This window comes from Acipenser ruthenus, chromosome 46 (assembly GCF_902713425.1).
Source record: "Acipenser ruthenus chromosome 46, fAciRut3.2 maternal haplotype, whole genome shotgun sequence".
NCBI lineage: Eukaryota > Metazoa > Chordata > Actinopteri > Acipenseriformes > Acipenseridae > Acipenser > Acipenser ruthenus.
The window spans coordinates 1549359-1572585 of NC_081234.1; the positions used below are offsets into that span (position 1 = coordinate 1549359).

Here is a 23227-nt window from a genome sequence, read left to right on the forward strand (position 1 = left end):
TTGACGGGAAGGGCGCGAGTTCTATCCCAGGTAAGGGACACACTGCATCTTTACCTAGATTGATCCAGTAAAAATCCCAGCGGTATAAATGAGTAATTGTATGTACAATAATAACGTTGCAATTGTAAATTGACCTGAATAATGGTGTCTGCTAAGAAATATAATAATATTTTTTCAGTCCTGGTTGGTACTTGGATGGGAGACTGCTTGGCAATACCAGGTACTTTAAACTTTTCTTCGGAGTTTTACCCGCCTCTCATATAAGGGATACAGAGTTTACTCACTTCTACTCTACTGTGATGTGCAAATTATGTGTTAAAGACAATATGTTTTAACGGCGAGCGTCTGTGTTGTGTTCAGAGAATGTGAGCGGAGCGAAGCGGTGACAATTCTGCTCACCGCTCATAATAATATCCTCCACTCATAATAATATCCTTCACTCATAATAATATCCTCCACTCATAATAATATCCTCCACTCATAATAATATCCACCGCTCATAATAATATCCTCCGCTCATAATAATATCCACCGCTCATAATAATATCCTCCACTCATAATAATATCCTCCGCTCATAATAATATCCTGCACTCATAATAATATCCTCCACTCATAATAATATCCTTCACTCATAATAATATCCTGCACTCATAATAATATCCTCCACTCATAATAATATCCTCCACTCATAATAATATCCTGCACTCATAATAATATCCTCCACTCATAATAATATCCTCCACTCATAATAATATCCTCCGCTCATAATAATATCCTCCGCTCATAATAATATCCTGCACTCATAATAATATCCTCCACTAATAATAATATCCTCCACTCATAATAATATCCTCCGCTCATAATAATATCCTCCACTCATAATAATATCCTCCGCTCATAATAATATCCTCCGCTCATAATAATATCCTCCACTCATAATAATATCCTCCACTCATAATAATATCCTCCGCTCATAATAATATCCTGCGCTCATAATAATATCCTCCGCTCATAATAATATCCTGCACTCATAATAATATCCTCCACTAATAATAATATCCTGCACTCATAATAATATCCTCCACTCATAATAATATCCTGCACTCATAATAATATCCTCCACTCATAATAATATCCTCCACTCATAATAATATCCTCCACTAATAATAATATCCTGCACTCATAATAATATCCTCCACTCATAATAATATCCTGCACTCATAATAATATCCTCCACTCATAATAATATCCTCCACTCATAATAATATCCTGCACTCATAATAATATCCTCCACTCATAATAATATCCTCCACTCATAATAATATCCTCCGCTCATAATAATATCCTCCGCTCATAATAATATCCTCCGCTCATAATAATATCCTGCACTCATAATAATATCCTCCACTAATAATAATATCCTCCACTCATAATAATATCCTCCGCTCATAATAATATCCTCCACTCATAATAATATCCTCCGCTCATAATAATATCCTGCACTCATAATAATATCCTCCGCTCATAATAATATCCTGCACTCATAATAATATCCTCCACTAATAATAATATCCTGCGCTCATAATAATATCCTCCGTTCATAATAATATCCACCGCTCATAATAATATCCTCCACTCATAATAATATCCTGCACTCATAATAATATCCTCCACTCATAATAATATCCTTCACTCATAATAATATCCTGCACTCATAATAATATCCTCCACTCATAATAATATCCTTCACTCATAATAATATCCTTCACTCATAATAATATCCTCCACTCATAATAATATCCTCCACTCATAATAATATCCTTCACTCATAATAATATCCTGCACTCATAATAATATCCTCCACTCATAATAATATCCTTCACTCATAATAATATCCTGCACTCATAATAATATCCTGCACTCATAATAATATCCTGCACTCATAATAATATCCTCCACTCATAATAATATCCTGCACTCATAATAATATCCTCCACTCATAATAATATCCTCCACTCATAATAATATCCTGCACTCATAATAATATCCTCCACTCATAATAATATCCTCCACTCATAATAATATCCTCCGCTCATAATAATATCCTCCGCTCATAATAATATCCTCCGCTCATAATAATATCCTGCACTCATAATAATATCCTCCACTCATAATAATATCCTCCACTCATAATAATATCCTCCGCTCATAATAATATCCTCCACTCATAATAATATCCTCCGCTCATAATAATATCCTGCACTCATAATAATATCCTCCGCTCATAATAATATCCTGCACTCATAATAATATCCTCCACTAATAATAATATCCTGCGCTCATAATAATATCCTCCGTTCATAATAATATCCACCGCTCATAATAATATCCTCCACTCATAATAATATCCTGCACTCATAATAATATCCTCCACTCATAATAATATCCTCCACTCATAATAATATCCTCCACTCATAATAATATCCTGCACGCATAATAATATCCTCCACTCATAATAATATCCTCCACTCATAATAATATCCTCCGCTCATAATAATATCCTCCGCTCATAATAATATCCTCCACTCATAATAATATCCACCGCTCATAATAATATCCTCCACTCATAATAATATCCTCCGCTCATAATAATATCCTCCACTCATAATAATATCCACCGCTCATAATAATATCCTCCACTCATAATAATATCCTCCGCTCATAATAATATCCTCCACTCATAATAATATCCTCCGCTCATAATAATATCCTGCACTCATAATAATATCCTCCACTAATAATAATATCCTGCGCTCATAATAATATCCTCCGTTCATAATAATATCCACCGCTCATAATAATATCCTCCACTCATAATAATATCCTGCACTCATAATAATATCCTCCACTCATAATAATATCCTCCGCTCATAATAATATCCTCCGCTCATAATAATATCCTCCACTCATAATAATATCCTCCGCTCATAATAATATCCTCCACTCATAATAATATCCTCTGCTCATAATAATATCCTGCACTCATAATAATATCCTCCACTCATAATAATATCCTCCGCTCATAATAATATCCTCCGCTCATAATAATATCCTCCACTCATAATAATATCCACCGCTCATAATAATATCCTCCGCTCATAATAATATCCTCCACTCATAATAATATCCTCCACTCATAATAATATCCTCCGCTCTGCTCCGCTTTCTTTCATTCCGCTCCGCTCCCCCGCTCCAGACAAATTGGTATTAATATATATATATAATAAGTAGTGGGTTCAATCCCAGGTGGGGGACATTGCTGTTGTACCCTTCGTATCAAATTAGCTTTATACAGGGCTTATTTGTATCCGAATAGGGAGCTCAAAGCAACCCACGAACACATATGAGTGAGTCGACGGGGCTGACGGACCACCCTGTACTAGTGTATGAACTATCCTTAAGAGTGCAGAAAATGCACACCGTGTTCACAGCGCTGCAGGGTGCATACCCGTATAGAGCAGCAGTGTGGAGTAGTGGTCAGGGCTCTGGACCATCTGGGATTGAACGTGGGTTCAATCCCAGGTGGGGGACACTGCTGCCGTACCCTTGAGCAAGGTACTTTACCTAGATTGCTCCAATAAAACCCAACTGTAATAATGTGTAAAAAAAAATAATGTGAAATCTTGTAACAATTGTAAGTCGCCCTGGATAAGAGCGTCTGCTAAGAAATAAATAATCATAAATAATCATAACCGTAGAACTGTATAAGAATAATAACCGCAGACAGATGGACACACACACGGATGACGTTTCTCACATGTTCATATGGCACACATGCAGCTCCACAGTCGGCTATATATATATATAAACGCGATATACGCCATTCCCACCAAAACTGAGCTAAAAGCAGGATCATTCATCTCACAGTGTCTACTTTCTGATGTTCAATGCCCTTTGTCCTCAAAACACGATATACGCCACGTTAAATAAACCTCAAATGATCGTTTCTTTCCATAACGCGCTATACGCCAGGCTTCTAATTTAGCAAAAGCCGACATATCCACTGAGCCAATCGGCGTGCAGTATCGCAGTCGTGTGACCCAGTTGGCAGTGCCCGGAGGTATAGTAGCGTATTTAATCTTGTAAATTGTGATTAAATGATGAATACTTTTTAAAAAATGCAACGAAGTCAGTTTTCTAACGGGGTGTAGCAATGGTGAATAAGCATTTGTAGAGTCTGTTTAGATGAAATACGTGCTATAACTTTAAGAACTGAAGTACTAATTAGGAACACAGGCTGCTTGTTAAGGTGATAATTATTTCTCTTTGTAATGTATACTGAGCACGATGAGGGTCAGGACGTAAAGGTTATTGGGGTGTTCTGTCGTAGTGCTCTGAAATCTGCTTCGGTGTAATTGCATTGAGACGTTCTCTTGGCTTGTGTCATTCTTGGAGATCTACAGCGGAAGTATTCTGTATCGATAAGTAACAATTTGGAAGTATTCTTGAACAGCCTTGTCCTCCACGCTCCGTGTTAGTGTATTGTTTGTGTGTTTTCTGCTTGGGTATTATATGATTAAGGTTGTTGTTCGCTAATACTGTATTGGAATAAGAATTGTGTGTCTTTTAAAGTAATTTCATGAAATTACGTTTTTTAAGAACACTTTTATACCAATAGAGTATTGGTGAGCGATGATCAGCTGGTTTGAGAACCAGGCTTTAATCACTGATAGTAGAGGTACAGGCGTTGATTCCGTGAGCGCTCCGGGGCTCAATCACCAATGGGAAAATAAGGTTCTGCACAGTGCCAATAAATCACCTGTTCTGTCAAATTATAGTGTGGATGTGTAACGGGGCTACTTTCTGATTTCTGTATTGGTTCCTAAGCAACTATGTGTTTTTGTTTTGTTTCCAAGTATTTCGTTTTATATGTCGTTTTCCTTTTTTTAATTGATTTGATTTATTTGCTTCTATACGCTGCCTCTTTGTTTGAGACGGGAGAGGAAGGACCGACAGGTGCGGCGGACCTGAGATTCGGAGTGCTGCTGCTGTACATGAGTGTTCTGCAGACGCGCTGTTTCTGTGTCTGCGGTGTTAGATCCGTGTGAGTATATTCCAAAAGTAAAGTGTTGGATAATTCGAGAGCTAGTCTGTTGAATAAAACTCTGAGACGTGTGGTTAAATCCCAGTCTCATAATTTTGTTAGATTAAGTGTTCCAGCAGCAGGTAAAAATCCCCTCAGGTTTTTGGTTTCGTTTGCTAATGCTACACATTTGGTGTTTTGCTTGTTCCTTTATTTTTTTATTTTGCTTGGTGTGGTGTTGTAGACACTGTAGTTAAGTGATCTCTATTTCATTACATTTTTGCTAGTTTTCTGAGTGTGTGTGTGTAATGAGTTGTTTGTTTGGGGTTAATCGGTGCGGTTGAGGGCAGTAGGCACCTGATTGACCTGCTAATTAGGTAATGTAATTCTTATTGCGTTGTCTTTTGTTTACATTGAAGTCCTGCCAGTCTATTAACCACTAATTAACCCCCAATTTTATGTTGCCCCCTATTTTGCTGCTAAACTCGAACTTTGCTGCTAATTGTCTTTTAAATATAACTAAACTTGTATTTTGCTGTTGAACTGTTCTAATGTAGTTAAATCTGGTATATTGCTGCTCACGTTCCCTGCTACACACAGGGTTTAACGGTATTAACAATCTGGCTTTTGTTGTAGAACCCTTGCTGTGAAGAGCCGTTTTCCAATCACCTACCACTCTGAATGAGAAGTGCAGTCACTGCTATATGTTGGTCTAATACCCCATGCTTTTAAATACTGTGGCTATTGGCTGGCTTTAATTTACCCTCCTTGTTTTTAGTAAAACGTTGTATTTTATTGTATAGTTTAATTAAACTGATTTTATGTAAACATTAGATCATTGTAATAAAGTTTTGAACTTTTTATTCTGCCTCTGTCATTCCTGGTCACTTTGCCTCGATTCCAAACCTTTTAGAAATGTTGCTGGTTTTTTGCCATGTTTATAAAAAAAAAAAAAAGCCGGAAGTTTGTTTACTGTACTATATTGCTGTATCTTGATAATATTTATGTTATGCATTTCTAAAGTAACCGGTGTTACCGGACTGATAACTGATTTAATCAACACGTTTCTTTAGAGCGATATTTCTGCGCATGCGCCAGGGACCGGGACACTAAGTATTGTCATAGTTTGCTAATGTTGCCGTTTTCTTCAAAAGATCAGAATCAAATGTGAAATCTACTTCAAAAGTTATGGATTTTATTTTCATAGCGAAAACCATCAACATTTCCAGTGACTGCAGTGACTCTCCATAGATTTTTTTTTGCCCAACTCTATATACCACAACACTTTGCGCGGAGTGAGACGGAAGTCTCCATTGAAAACACTATGTAACACAATTTTTGTTCCTGGGTAGTAAGTGTTATTTCCCAATTGCTTATGCCTCAACAGTATAGAAAACGGCTATTATTCCCCACAAACTTTGCTTTTGTGACCAGGACAGTGATATTTTGAAACTTACTTCCAATGAGAAAACGGGCAAATTTGTGTCTTTTCGTTCACAAAGTCAGAAAAAAACAACATATGAATCCAAGTTAACATGTATTTATACTAAAGTAATACAAAAATGACTACAAAAGATTTAGGAGTGAGTAGTTTTTCGAGATTTACGATTATACTGTAAATCACTTTCACGAATCATCCCATCATGTTCTCGTTATACTGTCCTTGGTAGCGGCGTTCAAAGTCCAGTATATCCTGGTGGAAGCGCTCGCCTTGCTCCTCCGAGTACGCTCCCATGTTCGCCTTGAATTTATCAAGATGAGCATCAAGGATATGGACTTTGAGGGACATCCTACAGCCCATTGTGCCGTAGTTCTTCACCAGAGTCTCAACCAGCTCCACATAGTTTTTGGCCTTGTGATTGCCCAGGAAGCCCCGAACCACTGCGACAAAGCTGTTCCAAGCCGCTTTCTCCTTACTAGTGAGCTTCTTGGGGAATTCATTGCACTCCAGGATCTTCTTTATCTGTGGTCCGACGAAGACACTGGCTTTGACCTTTGCCTCAGACAGCTTAGGGAAAAAGTCTTGAAGGTACTTGAAGGCTGCCGACTCCTTATCTAGAGCTCTGACAAATTGTTTCTTAAGGCCCAACTTGATGTGCAGTGGTGGCATCAGCACCTTCCGGGGGTCCACCAGTGGCTCCCACTTGACGTTGCTCCTCCCCACAGAGAACTCTGTCCGCTGTGGCCAGTCCCGCCTGTGGTAGTGCGCCTTGGTGTCCCTGCTGCCCCAAAGGCAAAGATAGCAGGGAAACTTGGTAAAACCGCCTTGGAGACCCATCAGGAATGCCACCATTTAAGTCTCCTATGACCTTGATGCCATCTCAGAAATGCAGATATGTATCCACTTAGGCAGCTGGAACTAAACTGGTGGGCTTAAGGCCCCTGTATTTATACTACTATTTATATTACTGGAAAGTTCTAGAAGTTACTCAGCACTGAATCTATCTGGAATGTTCTGGAAAATGTTACACTGAAATCAGTGGAGTGTTTTGTTAGATAAAATCTCTTTTGAAACACCCTTCTAAGTATTATTGGCTGAAGCAGTTTTGAGTGAGGCTGGGTTTTCATTGAATAAAATGTTAGCGTGTACTCCCACTGGCTAGAAAGGTTTCAAACTGCAGCAGCTGCACAATGAAGCAGCATTCTGGAGAGAGAACGCCACGGTGCGCCTTAACAAAAATATTAACGAATGAGCTGTTTCAACACTAGTATATCAGCACAGTGGGTATATGTTCTGACTTAAGAAAAAAAAAACTAAATTGAATACCCTTCCCCCCCCAGCACAATATCAGATCTTTGCAGAACAAAATCACCCCACTCAACGTTAATCATATACTGAAGTGACTCCGCCACAGTCTAAACATCTGGAGCCACGTATATGGACAGATTGTTACTACATTAAGTCTGCACAGACAGTAGTTCAAAACTTTATTTTGTTTAGTTTCAACATCAGTCTTTCCAGCAGGGGGCGTGCTGTTCTTTGCCACAATGGTGTCCCGTCACAAACAAGTCATCAACAGCTACACCCCCACAGGGATTGTTCCCAATAGTCCCCTCCAGAATCATCTAGAAAAAGACAGATAATTTGGTTCAAAGTGTGGTAGAGTTTGAATTACCTACATTTGAATACACAGCATAGGGCACTGCTACTCTAGTAGTTAAAGCAGGTAGTTACTGTAACCGTGTGCTATGCCAAATCACATCTAGCTTAGTGAAGACAAGCAGCTTAGCTTTAGCCTGCAGTGTCCACAAAGTCATTTCTTAATGAAAGTTACTTAGCAGAATCTCAAATATGCAGATAGCCCAAAGTTGACAGAAGATGGGCAATCAAAGAAAATAAATCCCCACCTGGAATGTCTCATTGGGATCCACAAACAGTTCCAGGTCAGCCAGGTGCCACTTCCTGCTCTTGTTCCCACCGACTGACCAGAGCTTGTGCCAGATGCCAGCTGTGCTCACATACTGCATGTACACACTGAGAGAACCTGGGGAGAAAGGCACTCCGTAAAACCATCCGATACTTTTAGACATGTCAATAAACTGGGCAAGGCCAGTCCCTCTTTCAGGAAAGAGCACCAGCAGGATTACTCACCCACACCATCCCCAAACAGACTGTACCAGAAGGACAGGCACTTGGGTCCCTTGAAGACTGGACTGATGAGGACTGCAGTCTGACCACTCTCCCTGGGAAACGCTGCCTCCATGTACAGGTACTGCCCTGCAACAGACCATAGGGAGTTAGCAATGTAGACTGGAGCTGCACATTGCCCTCCTGTAGGAATACAGCCTCCATATATGTACGGCTCTGCATACAGGCAACAGTGTTGTGTAGTGGTTAGGGCTCTGGACTCTTGACTGGAGGGTCGTGGGTTCAATCGAAGGTGGGGGACAGTGCTGCTGTACCCTTGAGCAAGGTACTTTACCTAGATTGCTCCAGTAAAAACCCAACTGTATAGATGGGTAATAGTATGTAAAAATAATGTGATATCTTGTAACAAATGCAAGTCGCCCTGGATAAGGGCGTCTGCTAAGAAATAAATATAAAAAAATCGGCCAGCTACAATCTGACCATCTAGAAGTTTGAATTGTTAAATGCAGTACTATAACAGTTCACAGGGCTGGTTTAGACTGCCATGTTTACAATGGAAAATGGTAAGTCAGCATTAACAGCTGCATCTATCCTTTAGGTTAATAAAGTCCTTTCCAGAACTCAGAACCTCCCATCATACTGTACCTTCAAAGTTGCGGCACTTCCCCTGGGAGTCTGGCTGCGTGGCACTGAGCAGGGGCGGCAGTCTCTCTTGGTGAAGCTCCCAGTCAAAGTCATCACTGGTACACTGGGACCAGCCGCACAGCCCCTTCTCAAAGTCACAGAACAGCGTCTCCAGCACCTCTGGAGGGGGCAGCACTGGGGCAGTGGAGACAGAGGGACTCCCTTCAGGTGCTGGGGTAGCTGGCAGCTCGCGGCGCCTGTGTTTGTGGAGCCTCTTGAATGACGTGCAGCGGTTCTCAGAGACCGATAAGTCATCTATTGCAGCGTCACCGCAGTAGTTGTTGCTGATGGTTCCCTCCAGCAGAATCTACACAAGGAGGTAAAACAAAATGGTGTTGGTTTTGAATACAAATTGCACGATAAGACTAATTCGGAAGGCAAGGTCAGTTCGTTTTGCTGGTTGCCAGCACTTCTGAACAGGATTCTGCAGTCACAATGTACGTGAGCAAACCAGAGTGTCTAAACTTAGTCTTTAGGGTTTGGAACAAAATCAATCACTCCCTTGCAAAGCTGCCCAGACAATGCAAAAGTGAAGTCAACTAGAGAAGCGGTTCAGACCAATCCCGTAGCTGTACAGAAGATCTAGAGACACTAAAGGTACACTACAAGTCATCTGACCTGGAACTCCTCATCGGGTCCGATAAACAGATCCAGTTGCTGAAATGACCACTTCCTGGGCATGGCACCACTAGCAGACCACAGCTTGTGCCAGCTGTCTGGAGAGCTCACATACGCCACATATACAGTGACAGCTTCTGCAAAGAACACAGCGAGAGTCATTGCCTTGGGGCTACATAGCCAGAACTACAGAATGTTGATAGTTCTTTGGCTTGTTTATAGAAGAGAGACTCCCCAGGTGTTGTCTAACTTACCCACACCATCTCCGATCAGACTGTACCAGAAGGACAGGCACTTGGGTCCCTTGAAGACTGGGCTGATGAGGACTGCAGTCTGACCACTCTCCCTGGGAAACGCTGCCTCCATGTACAGGTACTGCCCTGCAGAGAGTCAACATTCAGCTACAGACCATTAACTGTAGCAGTGGAGTCAGTCTATGCAGGTACTGCCCTGCACAAGTGAACAGTTTAACATGGGCATTGAGTAAGGGGTGCAGGGTTAATGAGGCATACAGACAGGCACTTGTTCTGCAATAGACAGGTTTGACAGACCAGACAAAAAAAAAAAAAAAAAAAACACACACAACCCAAACAAACTCGCCTGCAAAGTTGCGGCAGCTAGCATGGCCATCAGGCAGAGTGTGGGTCTCAAACTCAGCCGGCCTCTCCCTCCTTAACAGCCAGTTGAAGTCCCCGCTGCGGCAGTTCTCCCAGCCACACAGGTCAAGCTCAAAGTTACAGAACAGAGAGGCAGGTCGAGGGGAAGGGGTGGGCGGCAGAGACTGGGTGACCTCATTGGATTGGAGAGTGGTCTGGTCATGTCTTGTAGAAGTACCAGTAGACAAGCCTGCTTGGCTAGAGGCCGAGACTGGAATGCTGGAGGCAGGGCCTGTCGTCTCTTTGGCGGCTGCAGAGACTGGGGTAGCTGCAGAGGGAGAGGTGCCAAGCTGCACAACATCCCTCTGGGATTTTTTCAGCAGCTTTTCCACCAAAACATGGGAGTCAGTGTTCTTGCCATCTGGAAGACATGAGGAAAACAGACTAGCGACGTTTTGCCTTCGTAAAGCACGTTGGATATGCACCCTTACCTGTTGTTAAAAGGTAGACCCAATAACAGGCAGCAGTGTGGAGTAGTGTTTAGGGTTCTGGACCGGAGGGTCGTGGGTTCAATCCCAGGTGGGGGATACTGCTGCTGTACACTTGAGCAAGGTACTTTACCTAGATTGCTCTAGTAAAAACCCAACTGTATAAATGGAAGTTACATAAATAGTGATCTGTATAATGTTATATCTTAATTGTTAGTCACCCTGGATAAGGGCATCTGCCAAGAAATAAACAGAATAGTGGGGGCTGTGGCATGGATTACAATGGCCAATGGGACAGGATCAGAACTCTAATCAGCATTCTACATGCAAGGATCTATTTGAACCCCTACCTCCACTGATATGAAAATCAACATAGCTTTTATTCGTTGCCCTGGAGACAACAGCAGCCCTGGAGCTCCCCAAGTCTATGTGCTCAATATGGGCTCCAAAAACTGAAACTGAGCACATGTGTGTTAGACCAGCAGGGACAGTCTAGCAAATACTAGAGCTTAATTTCACTAGGCATATTCACAAAGGATTAGAACTTCAACTAAAAGCATGTCAGACTACATCAACTTGATACATCTTTAAGTCAACTTATTTAAAAGCAAAGGACGAGTTACGGGAAATGAGACTACTTTTGAAGGCCAGGTGGCGCTGTGTACAAAGTACAAGTAATTTAAAGAGCTGGAAACAAGAACCGTTCAGTGTTTATTATATATTAGAGTTTAATGCTCTTGTTACTGGTTTTCAGAATTGAGTTATAATTAAGGCTTCTGATTTCAGGTTTTAACCAATAAAATACCCCAATACAAAGAGTGAAATGGTGGCTAGCCAATAAAACACTGGAGAGACTGTGGATTCACGTTGACTTTACCCCTTGTATTAAAACCAATTACAAAAAACCAACACATTTCCCAGTGCTGTTGGGAGGTGTTTATATATATATATATATATATATATATATATATATATACACACATACATATATACACATATATACACACACACACACACACACATATATATACACACGAGACACACAGCACTGATTTGTTCTGAATACTTTAAATCCGCCCCAGCTACCGAGTGACAACACATTCCTGGAGAACTCTGCTTGCGACATTACTATCAGGATGGAGGCTTGTTAGCGAGATTAAAGCTGTATTTAAAATACCGAGGATGTAAAACAGATGTGGCTTAATGTACAAAAATGCCTACACACAAAAACTCCAGAAGAATGTGCCCGTGACCATGGGGATTTCACTGGGTTAGACAGCAAAGAAAAGAAGGGCCAACAGAAAGACACCCCTCAAGCGTTTTTGAAAAGTACTAAAATCACTAATTTCATATAATATATCAAAAACGAAAGCCCCGGAAAAAATACAACAACCGATTTACATAAAACTAGAATAGGTAAAGGTTAAGCACCGAAAGATAAAATTGATAAAACCTGAAAATCAGAAGCTGTAGTTATAATACAGTAAGAAATGTCACTGAAGACGCGAGAGAACTGCAGTGTTTAAATACAGAGCACCCCACTGTTCCAGCACCTCGTACACATAGTGAGATTGAGAAGCAGGTGAAAACAATGCATGGGGATTTCAGAGCCAAGTTCAAATAATAATAATAATAATAATAATAATAATAATAATGTAACTCACCGGTCACCAGCCACAGCAACTGTACAAAGCAGCACAGCAACCCATTAGAAACGCGCATTTCAGCAGCTAGCTGATCAGAAGAGCAAAAAAAATAAACAATACAAACGTCCCCAAACCCTTCTTCAGAACAAAAAATTCGAAGAAAAAATATTAGATCAAATCCGCAACCTGCAGCGTATTTATACGAACCCCACTGCCAATTACCGAGCCCCGAACCAGGTGGAGATCATCCCTAATTAACCCGGGTCCTGACACGTGTTCACGCCGACCTGCATATTAAACACAGGGCTTGGCAACAACTTACAGTCTCGCGTGTGATTGATTAGACAAGAAGACACTTTGCGGTTTAATTGTCTTGATCACAGTGTTTAGAACAGGCGCTGGCTGCCCTTACATTCCTAAGGTCGGAGATACACGAGCAATTTTTTTGAGCAATTCAGAGGATAATGTGTCCACGTGACGGCGTGTTCAGCCAATGATCTTATCGTTGTCTTCTGTCTTACTGGTGTCGTGCTCGTATATCGAAGCAGATGTAGTTGACGCGCTGGATTACTGTACAGTGCAATGCTGATGTGCACAAAGTACACTTTTAAGACCAGAACAACGCTAAAATAAAAGTAGATAAACTTGCAAAAACTGTAAAGACTCGGTACATAAAATAGTTGAAAACAAACAGGAGATGCAAATATTTGGCTAGAATTAATGCCCACTATTGAGGTTCTAAGAATCCAGCAGATTGCTGTGGAACACCATGAATGTAAACGGTGAAGGGTTTGTTGATGAAAAATACAAGGACATGAAAATGAATTGCTTTTCCTCACATTTCAGATAGACTTGAGACTCCAGCGACCCTGCCGGGACAAGTTAAAAAATATGTCCCCTGGGGGGTGAAGGTATTAACACTGTGTTTGTCTTGATGTCAGACTCCCTGCAATGCACACTCTGTCATGGCCATGAGAGGATCAGGTATTCACACTGTGTTTGTCTTGATGTCAGACTCCCTGCAATGCACACACTGTCATGAGCAGGAGAGGAGGAGGCACACATTGATGGCAATACTATACCAGAGGGCTCTGTTTAATAAACAATAAGATTTGATATTAAATATGATTGGCAAGATCTCTCCCTACACCTCCACTCGACCTCTCCGCTCCGCCTGCACTAGAAGACTGGCTCTACCTCCTCTACGCTCCCCTGCCTCCAGAGCCCGCTCCTTCTCCACCCTCGCCCCTCAGTGGTGGAATGACCTTCCTACAGATGTCAGGACTGCCCAGTCCCTGACCACCTTCCGGCGCCCACTCAAGACTCACCTCTTCAGACAACACCTGTAATACTCAACTCTTCACTCTTCCTTAAATGCGCTTTACTTGCTCTTATCTGCTCCCTATTTTACTGCATTTAATCCTGTACTTTAGAGTTCTGTAATCTGTCACAAGTGTTATTTAATCTGTAGTATTTTGTATTTAATTATATCCTGATGTAACTATCACTGACACTGTTATCTGCTCCGTTATTGAATTGTATTTTGTCATATACTTGTACTTGCTTGTATTTTATCTTGCTCTTAATTGTATTAATACTTGTACTGTGATTCTTGAAATATATTTTCGTTTACGACTGTAAATCGCCCTGGATAAGGGCGTCTGCTAAGAAATAAATAAAATAATAATAATAATAATAATAATAATAATAATAATTGTTAAATTGTTAACTTGTTAATTAATCTACCGCAACCAATATATATATATATATATATATATATATATATATATATATATATATATATATATATATATATATATATATATATATAAGAAAAAAGAAAAAAAGAAAAGGATATTTCAGGTACTTAAAAAGGTAGAATAATTGATTACAAATCAATTATCAGGACGTTTCGGACTACAAGCTACGGAATTCATCGGCTGAATACAAAAACAGTGCTGTTTTTTTTATCCTTTTCTTTTTTCTTATTGATCATTTAAACAGCAGTTTTCCTTTTTCTCAAACATATATATATATGGGATTTCTTTACTTTGTTTTTTGTGAATAGTTTATTTTTTTACACTGTGTTGTGATTTTATTGGGAATGTGTGTAATTCAGCTGCTTGGGCTGTTTACTTTTTATTCTGTTTTATTTTGTATTGTTGTGTTAAGTGAAGTATCGCTTCGAATCTCTTATTGACGTTGTTTCCTCTTTTTTTAATAAGAGAACAACAGCGGTAAAGACAGTGTGCGCAGCTGGGCCGATTCAATCAGACTGCACATCATAAAAGCAACACCTGGGCGTGCCAGTTACAGAGTTAAGCATATGACGGCAGCAGTATTCAAGCACGTGTGTGGAGGTGTATTTTTCTAAGTGTGTGTTTGGGCAGACGAGAGGGCCCCACCAACCTTCATTTCCAGGGCCCCATTGCAGGTGCTGCAGATTCAATGGGTTTCCCGTCCCGTCCCGTCCCGCGCGAACAGGCGCATGCGGATATGTATTGAGGGCAGGCTGCGCTTTTACTCACGACAACGCCAGACTGGGAAAGAGATGAAAAACAAATAAATAAATGAAAATACAGATCTGAAAATCTATTTGAAATTCACCTGCATAGCTTTAAATGAGATCACTAGGACTGTCGCAGCTTACCGTGCTGTTTTTCAGCAATGTGCATTTGTAACGTTCTCAGCACCCCCGTCTTGCACTTGCACTTGACTGGCACCAGGGGGCACATTTTGTTATACAGTATATGAAACCAAAGTAGTAACTACATTTCCATTGTAAACTACATACCTGGCATGGGATTCGCTCATGAACTGAAGAAAGACATTTATTTATATTATATTGTCCTTACATTTAGTTAAATAAGGATACAATCAGTCGCGACAGGCAAGACAGCAGATAACAATCTGCCAACCAATAGCAGGTGCTCGGTTGGTAGATGCTTCTGTAGCAAAGCCTGCGTGAATGAATGAATGTTTCACAATGCCCGGTCTCAGCAGTGCTGTCTCGCTGCGTGGTGGTTGGGATCATTTTAAAGGTTACAATTACATGTTATAAACTTTCATTTCAGCAGAATCGGTCTCATATAAAAAGCTCAGCACAGCAATCGTAGAGTGTTGGATAGTGACAAGCGTGGAAACGAAACAAAGACAAACAATTTCTCTTTCTTAAATAATCTATTTTTATTATTTGTATAAAAAAGAAAGATTCACATCATGTTTGAAATGTGTTATAAATATAAAGTGCAGTGCTTCATAACCAACCGGAAATTATTGCAATAGTTACAAACTCACGCGTAAAATATCAAGTAAACACGTGAAACACAGTGTTGAAAAATGCAGCTTTAAAAAGTGTTCCGTCTGTGATGAAATGGCAGTTCTCTCATCGGCTCGGTGACGTCACGTTTTGCAGTGCAAAAATAATTGAAGTACTCACTTATACTATATAAATCGTCCTTGTTTTTGTATTGCCACTTACATTTAGGCTCGATTTTGCTCAATTGTGCTTTTTTGATTATTTCCAGCTTTAAAAATAACCCTCTTTGTGTGAAAGACTACACACGCTTTTAACAGTGTGCTCACATGACTAGGCCACATATATTGCCTATGCCATTGGTCTGAGATATTTCCCATTGGTCCAAGAAGTGCCAATACACTGTCTTCAAGTGGAATGAGGCGTGCTAACTGTAATCCGAACGTATTGCTCTATATATTATAAACAGTGCATATTGCGTGAGGAGTGTGTAAGGAAACTGCGCCCTCACTGTAAACAATAGATTTGGCAAACAGACAATGGCCAAAAAATAAATAAAAAATAGGCCATTTTAAAATTTGCATTTAAAGGCATATTTAAAACAATGTAAGCTTTTTTTTCCAGGAAGTTTTGATGAATTCGTATTGTGTGTTAAATGTTGCATCCATGTAACCATTGCTTATCATGGGTTGTTTTTTTGCATCACAATTTAACATAAAAATGTCAGTTTTGAAAAAGTTCATGCATACCGCGATTACAAACATGTCTTTTAGTCTCATATTCCAGTTGCATATTGAATATAAATAGTATTATTCGTTTTATAAATAAACTAAATCATAGTACACCAAGTCTTGTAAAGTCCAGGTCTGCCAGTTGAAGTTCAGTTCGTGCAAGGAGACGCACCGCCTTGTCATTTCAACCGCGTCGTCTCTGTTCAAGTCTTTTGTTATTCAGCAAGTCGTGTTTCCTCAGCACGGACAGTAACAGAGGGATGTGCTGTTCTTTGACAGGGTCTTTGAGTCTCTGCTAATCCCGAGGGCTCCAGGGTTGCGTGTGGTCTCTGCGTGCGTGCTCGCGTTCCATTGCGCACGTCGCGGGCTGGCTCAGTGACACAGCACGTCGGTTTCAAACTGCAGCAGCTGTCCCATGAAGCCGAGGTTGGGAGAGATAACGCCGCGGCGCTCCTTGACGAAATCAAAGGCTTCTTCCAGTCTGACCCGCCGGGACCAAATGAGGTAAGCTAGGCAGATGGTGGCTGAGCGGGAGATACCGGCTTGGCAATGAACCAGAACACGGCCGCCGCTGTTCTTCACGGAGTCTGTTAAAAGATAAAGTCTGGTCAGAATAAAGCTCTTGGTTCTAAGGTGGGGACAAATGTAGTAATTTATTAATTTAATTTATTTGTTTATTTAGCAGACGCCTTTATCCAAGGCGACTTACAGAGACTCGGGTGTGTGAACTATGCATCAGCTGCAGAGTCACTTACAATTACATCTCACCCGAAAGACGGAGCACAAGGAGGTTAAGTGACTTGCTCAGGGTCACACAGTGAGTCAGTGGCTGAGGTGGGATTTGAACCGGGGACCTCCTGGTTACAAGCCCTTTTCTTTAACCACTGGACCACACAGCCTAGTATATTTGAGACCGCGTACTGGTATGTATGCATGCTGTCATTTATACTTTATGACTATAAAGACACTAGACTTTGAGGAAACTGGTTTTTTTTTTTAACCAAACAAAAAAATAGCCACAAAGTACATTATTGATTTGAACACAGGCGGGGATAATCTCCGCTCAACTCGGTAAGTGGCTGCCTGCGTCCCTCGGTGACCTTGTTGATAATATGATGTGATGTGTTCGCACAGTGTGTTTATCGTGCGTATATCTCGCGTGGTGTGGCTCGTACCGATGAAGTCGATGGCCGCGGGGAACCAGGCGCTGATGTCCGCCGCCTGGCTGTCCTCCACCGGAATGCTCTTGTAGCGCAGCTCGCTCTCGAACAGGTTCGGGCACGAGGAGGAGACGTTGAGGACCGCAGTGATGCCGCGTGCCTCCAGGGCCTCCCTGCGCGAGGAGTGGTGCGCGCTGCCGAGGAAGAGGAAGGGCAGGATCTCCACGGGACCGTCCTGCATAGCAACGAGAAGGAAACCATTCATTGATACGCTGTTATAGCTGTGACTGTGTAACAACAAGAGCTAATGGCTTATTTAATGCGCCAATGTAATATAACTTTCAATAAGCAATGATCTCATTTTACTAGAAGCACAAGTGCAGTAAGTTACAGTATATGTTTTAACAAACAAAAACTGAAATCTTACTCAAATGTATCACTACCCCGTATGTTCCCAACAGAAAAAAACAACACATTAAAAACACAAACTTGATAAATGATGTCAATTATAATTTTAAAAAGCACGAAATTAAGGGTAATAAAAGGCTTGGCTAGTGTAAGGAGCATATTGCAAAGTCAAATAATAACAACCATTCATAACAGCTAATAATAATTCTCTGGAACAATTTAACGCTGGCGATTTGACTAGTTTAATGTTTTATATGATTTAATTATTTTTCTCTCTGTCGACTTCTGCTCACCTGATCGTACAGCGGTGTGTTCCTGCCGGTGAGACCGGGCTCGGAGTCACTGAGGGCGGGGGAGAGGCACAGACCCGGACTCTGGAAACACAGCTCCGGAAACAGCGAAAAAAAACCTTCGAAACCGCCTGGAAATGAAACAAAATGATATGAATTAATCGATCTGTCCATAAAGACTTAAATATGAATGCATACAAATGTTTTGTTTCCCCATTGCTATCAAATGTTTCCCTCACATAATTCGTAAATCATGTGGAGCAGACTGTAAATAAACTGCGGCTTGAAAATTGTTTATTTCAAGTCTTGCCAAAATAAACTTTACAGATGTAAAGTATAAAAACACAAAATGTGTTTAAAATCCGTTGCATAAGATTTATATTTAACGTTTAAACATAAAGCGATCACAGAATTCTTATTACAAACATCGCAATACAGAATGTATTATTTAGCGAACTTCCTGTAAGAAACGCATACCCTCGCAGTGTTATACTAAATGAAATTATGAATTAATATTTCATTTTTTTAAATAACAGCCTAACAGATATGCCAATCAGCAAACCCGTTTTTCTCCAGCGTTGTGTACATGCACATTTATGAAGCAGTTTGATTTATACAAAAATACAACATGTATGCGTGGTAGTGCCAGAACAGTCTTTTAAAAGACTCATACAAATATTTGATACAATACAATACAATATGTATATATGGAATATGGGAGATTGCTGTTATCAGGACAAGATAAAGACAGAAAGAACCACAATTGTGCCTCTGTGTTTACAGTTCAAGCTTTTTTTTTTTTTTTATTATTATTTTTTTTAAATGTTACCTTGTAAGAAGCAGATTTGTGTTTTTTCGGGCTGGACCTCGCTCGCCAAGGCGTTCAGCAGCATACAGGCCAGGCTGTCGGCTTTGAGATCGGCGACTGATCGGCTCTCCTCGTCCAGGACCACCACAGAGGACAGCTCCCCTCCTCTCAGCCGGGCCAGGAGCGCTCTGTCCGGGACGAGCCATTCCAGGCTCACAGTCGAACTCTTTGACCGGCGCCGCAGCATCGAGTTCCAGTTCACACTGCGGGACCCCTTCACGTGGACGCGGGAATAGGAGAGGAAGGGTCGGCAGTCGAGAACCAGGGAGCCGGTGCTGGAGCTGAACTCATCCCGGTCAGTAGCTAGGATCTGAATGCAGTCACAGCTCCCGATCTCCAGCACATCTGTCACTCCCATTCTTGCAGTTTAAAAGTCGTTATTCAAATAATGAGAAGAAGAATAAACAGGGTAGAGCAAATTCTTATTGGATTTGTTAGGTACAAATTCAGGCAGATTGTGCTTCGATTTTCTCAGTAGTTTGAAATACAGAATTGTGCCTGCCCCCGTTTAATATTATTTATATTCGATAACAAATAAAATCTTTATCTATATAAAAGTTCAGTCTGAAAAAGAAAAAGTTTGTAAAACTGAAGTTTAATTTATTTCCTTTAAAAAAAGGAGTGTTTTTGTTGCAAGTACAAAACCGATCTAATAAGTTTTGACTGATAGTACCTTCAAAAAATAACGAATATATCTTTCTTTATTTCAGCAGTATATATGTGTAAATCTTGCTTTCTCCGCAGTTAGTGATGTCAACGCTTTAGATTCTTCGCGTTATAACACAAACTCTCCCAGAACCCCCGCCTTCTTGTTCCAAATAAGGAATGACGTATATAGGCGGACCTCCATATTAGGTCGCAGCTGTCTTTCCCCGGTTTTGCCTTACATGGGTAGTGATGTCACAGTCCCGCCCGCTCTCCTCCCCCCACCTCCCTCGCTGCACGTGGAGCTCGGGGGATATCCCGTGTGGTGTTGTGACGTCACTCATTCGGAGCGTGATTGGACGGTAGCAGTGGGGTTTGACAGAATTCTGCACCGAAGGAATGCCCTGATTGTGTTTAGTGCGGTGGTTAACGTTAGCACCCTGGTTTCATATAAACGACAGACAGTTATACTGCATGATAAGAAACAACCACACTGCCTCCTACTACTCTGTGTGTAGGTGCAGAAGCAATGCCACACCAGGACTGTTTTTTTGATTAAAAATGTAATTCAAAAACAAAAATATAAGCATTGCATTGCATCATCCAAGCAAATGCTTTTTAAATGGTGAACCCGAGCCCTAGACACTGTGCTGGGAGGTAGGGCTTTACCCCTCTGCTTGGTGCACCAGAATGCGCAGTGCAGTGCTGTTCTACACACACAGCATGAGTCACATCTCTTCATCATAAACACAGACTCTTAGCTCACCCCCTGTCTCTCTCCTTCCTCCACTCTCTCCCCCACTTCCTGAAGTCATTCTCTCCTCCTCTTTCATTCTCTCTCTCCCCCTCTCTTCTCCCCCACTATCCTGAGCCATTCTCTCTTTCCTCCCCTCTTTCATTCTCTCCCCCTTTCTTCTCTCCCACTATCCTGAACCATTCTCTTTCCTCCTTCTTTTGTTCTCTCTCCCCCTCTCTTCTCCCCCACTATCCTGAGCCATTCTCTCTTTCCTCCCCTCTTTCATTCTCTCTCTCCCCCTCTTCTCTTTCCCTTTTCTCTATCCCTCATCCCTTTCTTTATCTTATAATCTGATGAATGCCAAGGTTCAACATTAATTGTAAATTAATTAATTCTCCCTTGGTCCCCCCCTTCATCTTTTAATCTGAGTTCATGCCTGACACTAACGTGGGGTGATGAGAGGACAGAAGTCTCATTCCCTTCCTCTCTCTCTTTCCCTTTCTCTCTAAGTACATTCCTCTCCCTCCTCCTCTCTTTCTTTCCCTTGCTCTTACTCTTCCTCCCCATTCTTTCTCATTTCCTTCTCTCTCCTCCCCCTCTCTCTTGCATTCCCTTCCTCTCCTCCCCCTCCCTTTCCTCCCTCTCTCAATATGTTCTATAATCTGAGCTCATCCCTGGCAGCTCTCTCTCTCTCTCTCTCTCTCTCTCTCTCTCTCTCTCTCTCTCTCCTTCCCTCCCTCCCTCACTTCATTCTCCAGTCCGAGCTCAAGCACGAAAGTGAGGTGGAAATAAAGGATTCTTTCTCTCTCTACCTCCCTCTCTGTCTCTCTCTCCCCTCCTCTTATTATTCCCCCTCAATGCATTCTATAATCTGAGCTCATCCCCAGAAAATTAGTAAATAATGATACAACAAACTTTTCTCTCCCTCTCTCAATCCTCACTGTTTAATCTGAGCTCTCCCCCTCCCCTCTCTCTATCCTCGTTCTTTAATCTTAGCTCTCCCCTTCCCCTCTCTCTATCCTCGTTCTTTAATCTTAGCTCTCCCCCTCCCCTCTCTCTATCCTCACTGTTTAATCTTAGCTCTCCCCCTCCCCTCTCTCTATCCTCGTTCTTTAATCTTAGCTCTCCCCCTCCCCTCTCTCTATCCTCATTCTTTAATCTTAGCTCTCCCCCTCCCCTCTCTCTATCCTCACTGTTTAATCTTAGCTCACCCCCTCCCCTCTCTCTATCCTCACTGTTTAATTTTAGCTCACCCCCTCCCCTCTCTCTATCCTCACTGTTTAATCTTAGCTCACCCCCTCCCCTCTCTCTATCCTCACTGTTTAATCTTAGCTCACCCCCTCCCCCCTCTCTATCCTCGTTCTTTAATCTTAGCTCACCCCCTCCCCTCTCTCTATCCTCGTTCTTTAATCTTAGCTCTCCCCCTCCCCCCTCTCTATCCTCGTTCTTTAGTCTTAGCTCTCCCCCTCCCCTCTCTCTATCCTCACTGTTTAATCTTAGCTCTCCCCCTCCCCTCTCTCTATCCTCACTGTTTAATCTTAGCTCTCCCCTCCCCTCTCTCTATCCTCACTGTTTAATCTTAGCTCACCCCCTCCCCTCTCTCTATCCTCATTCTTTAATCTTAGCTCTCCCCCTCCCCCCTCTCTATCCTCGTTCTTTAATCTTAGCTCTCCCCCTCCCCTCTCTCTATCCTCACTGTTTAATCTTAGCTCTCCCCCTCCCCTCTCTCTATCCTCACTGTTTAATCTTAGCTCTCCCCTCCCCTCTCTCTATCCTCACTGTTTAATCTTAGCTCTCCCCCTCCCCTCTCTCTATCCTCACTGTTTAATCTTAGCTCACCCCCTCCCCTCTCTCTATCCTCGTTCTTTAATCTTAGCTCTCCCCCTCCCCTCTCTCTATCCTCACTGTTTAATCTTAGCTCACCCCCTCCCCTCTCTCTATCCTCACTGTTTAATCTTAGCTCTCCCCCTCCCCTCTCTCTATCCTCGTTCTTTAATCTTAGCTCTCCCCCTCCCCTCTCTCTATCCTCACTGTTTAATCTTGGCTCTCCCCCTCCCCTCTCTCTATCCTCACTGTTTAATCTTAGCTCTCCCCCTCCCCTCTCTCTATCCTCGTTCTTTAATCTTAGCTCACCCCCTCCCCTCTCTCTATCCTCACTGTTTAATCTTAGCTCACCCCCTCCCCTCTCTCTATCCTCACTGTTTAATCTTAGCTCTCCCCCTCCCCTCTCTCTATCCTCATTCTTTAATCTTAGCTCTCCCCCTCCCCTCTCTCTATCCTCACTGTTTAATCTTAGCTCACCCCCTCCCCTCTCTCTATCCTCGTTCTTTAATCTTGGCTCTCCCCCTCCCCTCTCTCTATCCTCACTGTTTAATCTTAGCTCACCCCCTCCCCTCTCTCTTTCCTCGTTCTTTAATCTTAGCTCACC

At 41.7% G+C, this 23227-nt stretch overlaps 2 protein-coding genes and 1 long non-coding RNA gene across 3 annotated transcripts in view; 1 reads left to right on the forward strand and 2 right to left on the reverse strand.

Moving 5' to 3' along the window:
- Positions 1-12874, reverse strand: part of LOC117397769 (uncharacterized) — a 33387-nt gene extending 20513 nt beyond the window's left edge. Inside the window, exons 1-9 of the mRNA XM_059013567.1 lie at positions 12724-12874; positions 11410-11517; positions 10576-10992; positions 10230-10355; positions 9976-10112; positions 9319-9664; positions 8677-8802; positions 8433-8569; positions 8040-8150 (exon numbers count right to left, since the gene is read on the reverse strand). Coding sequence (XP_058869550.1) covers positions 8040-8150; positions 8433-8569; positions 8677-8802; positions 9319-9664; positions 9976-10112; positions 10230-10355; positions 10576-10992; positions 11410-11517; positions 12724-12781 — 1566 coding nt within the window. The 5' untranslated portion in view covers positions 12782-12874. The remainder of the gene's footprint in view (positions 1-8039; positions 8151-8432; positions 8570-8676; positions 8803-9318; positions 9665-9975; positions 10113-10229; positions 10356-10575; positions 10993-11409; positions 11518-12723) is intronic.
- LOC131720959 (uncharacterized) lies at positions 4979-5945 on the forward strand. The gene is made up of 2 exons (XR_009319788.1): positions 4979-5105; positions 5721-5945. It is a non-coding gene; the product is annotated as an uncharacterized LOC131720959 (long non-coding RNA).
- A 3003-nt stretch (positions 12875-15877) lies between the features above and the next one.
- On the reverse strand, positions 15878-20181 carry LOC117397926 (dual specificity protein phosphatase 2). Its single transcript, XM_033996887.3, has 4 exons — positions 19380-20181; positions 18554-18681; positions 17868-18087; positions 15878-17279 (listed from the first exon to the last, which is right to left on the reverse strand). Exons 1-4 carry the CDS (start codon positions 19774-19776, stop codon positions 17065-17067), a joined length of 960 nt encoding a protein of 319 aa, XP_033852778.1. The 5' UTR covers positions 19777-20181; the 3' UTR covers positions 15878-17064.
- Between the last annotated feature and the right edge of the window lie 3046 nt (positions 20182-23227).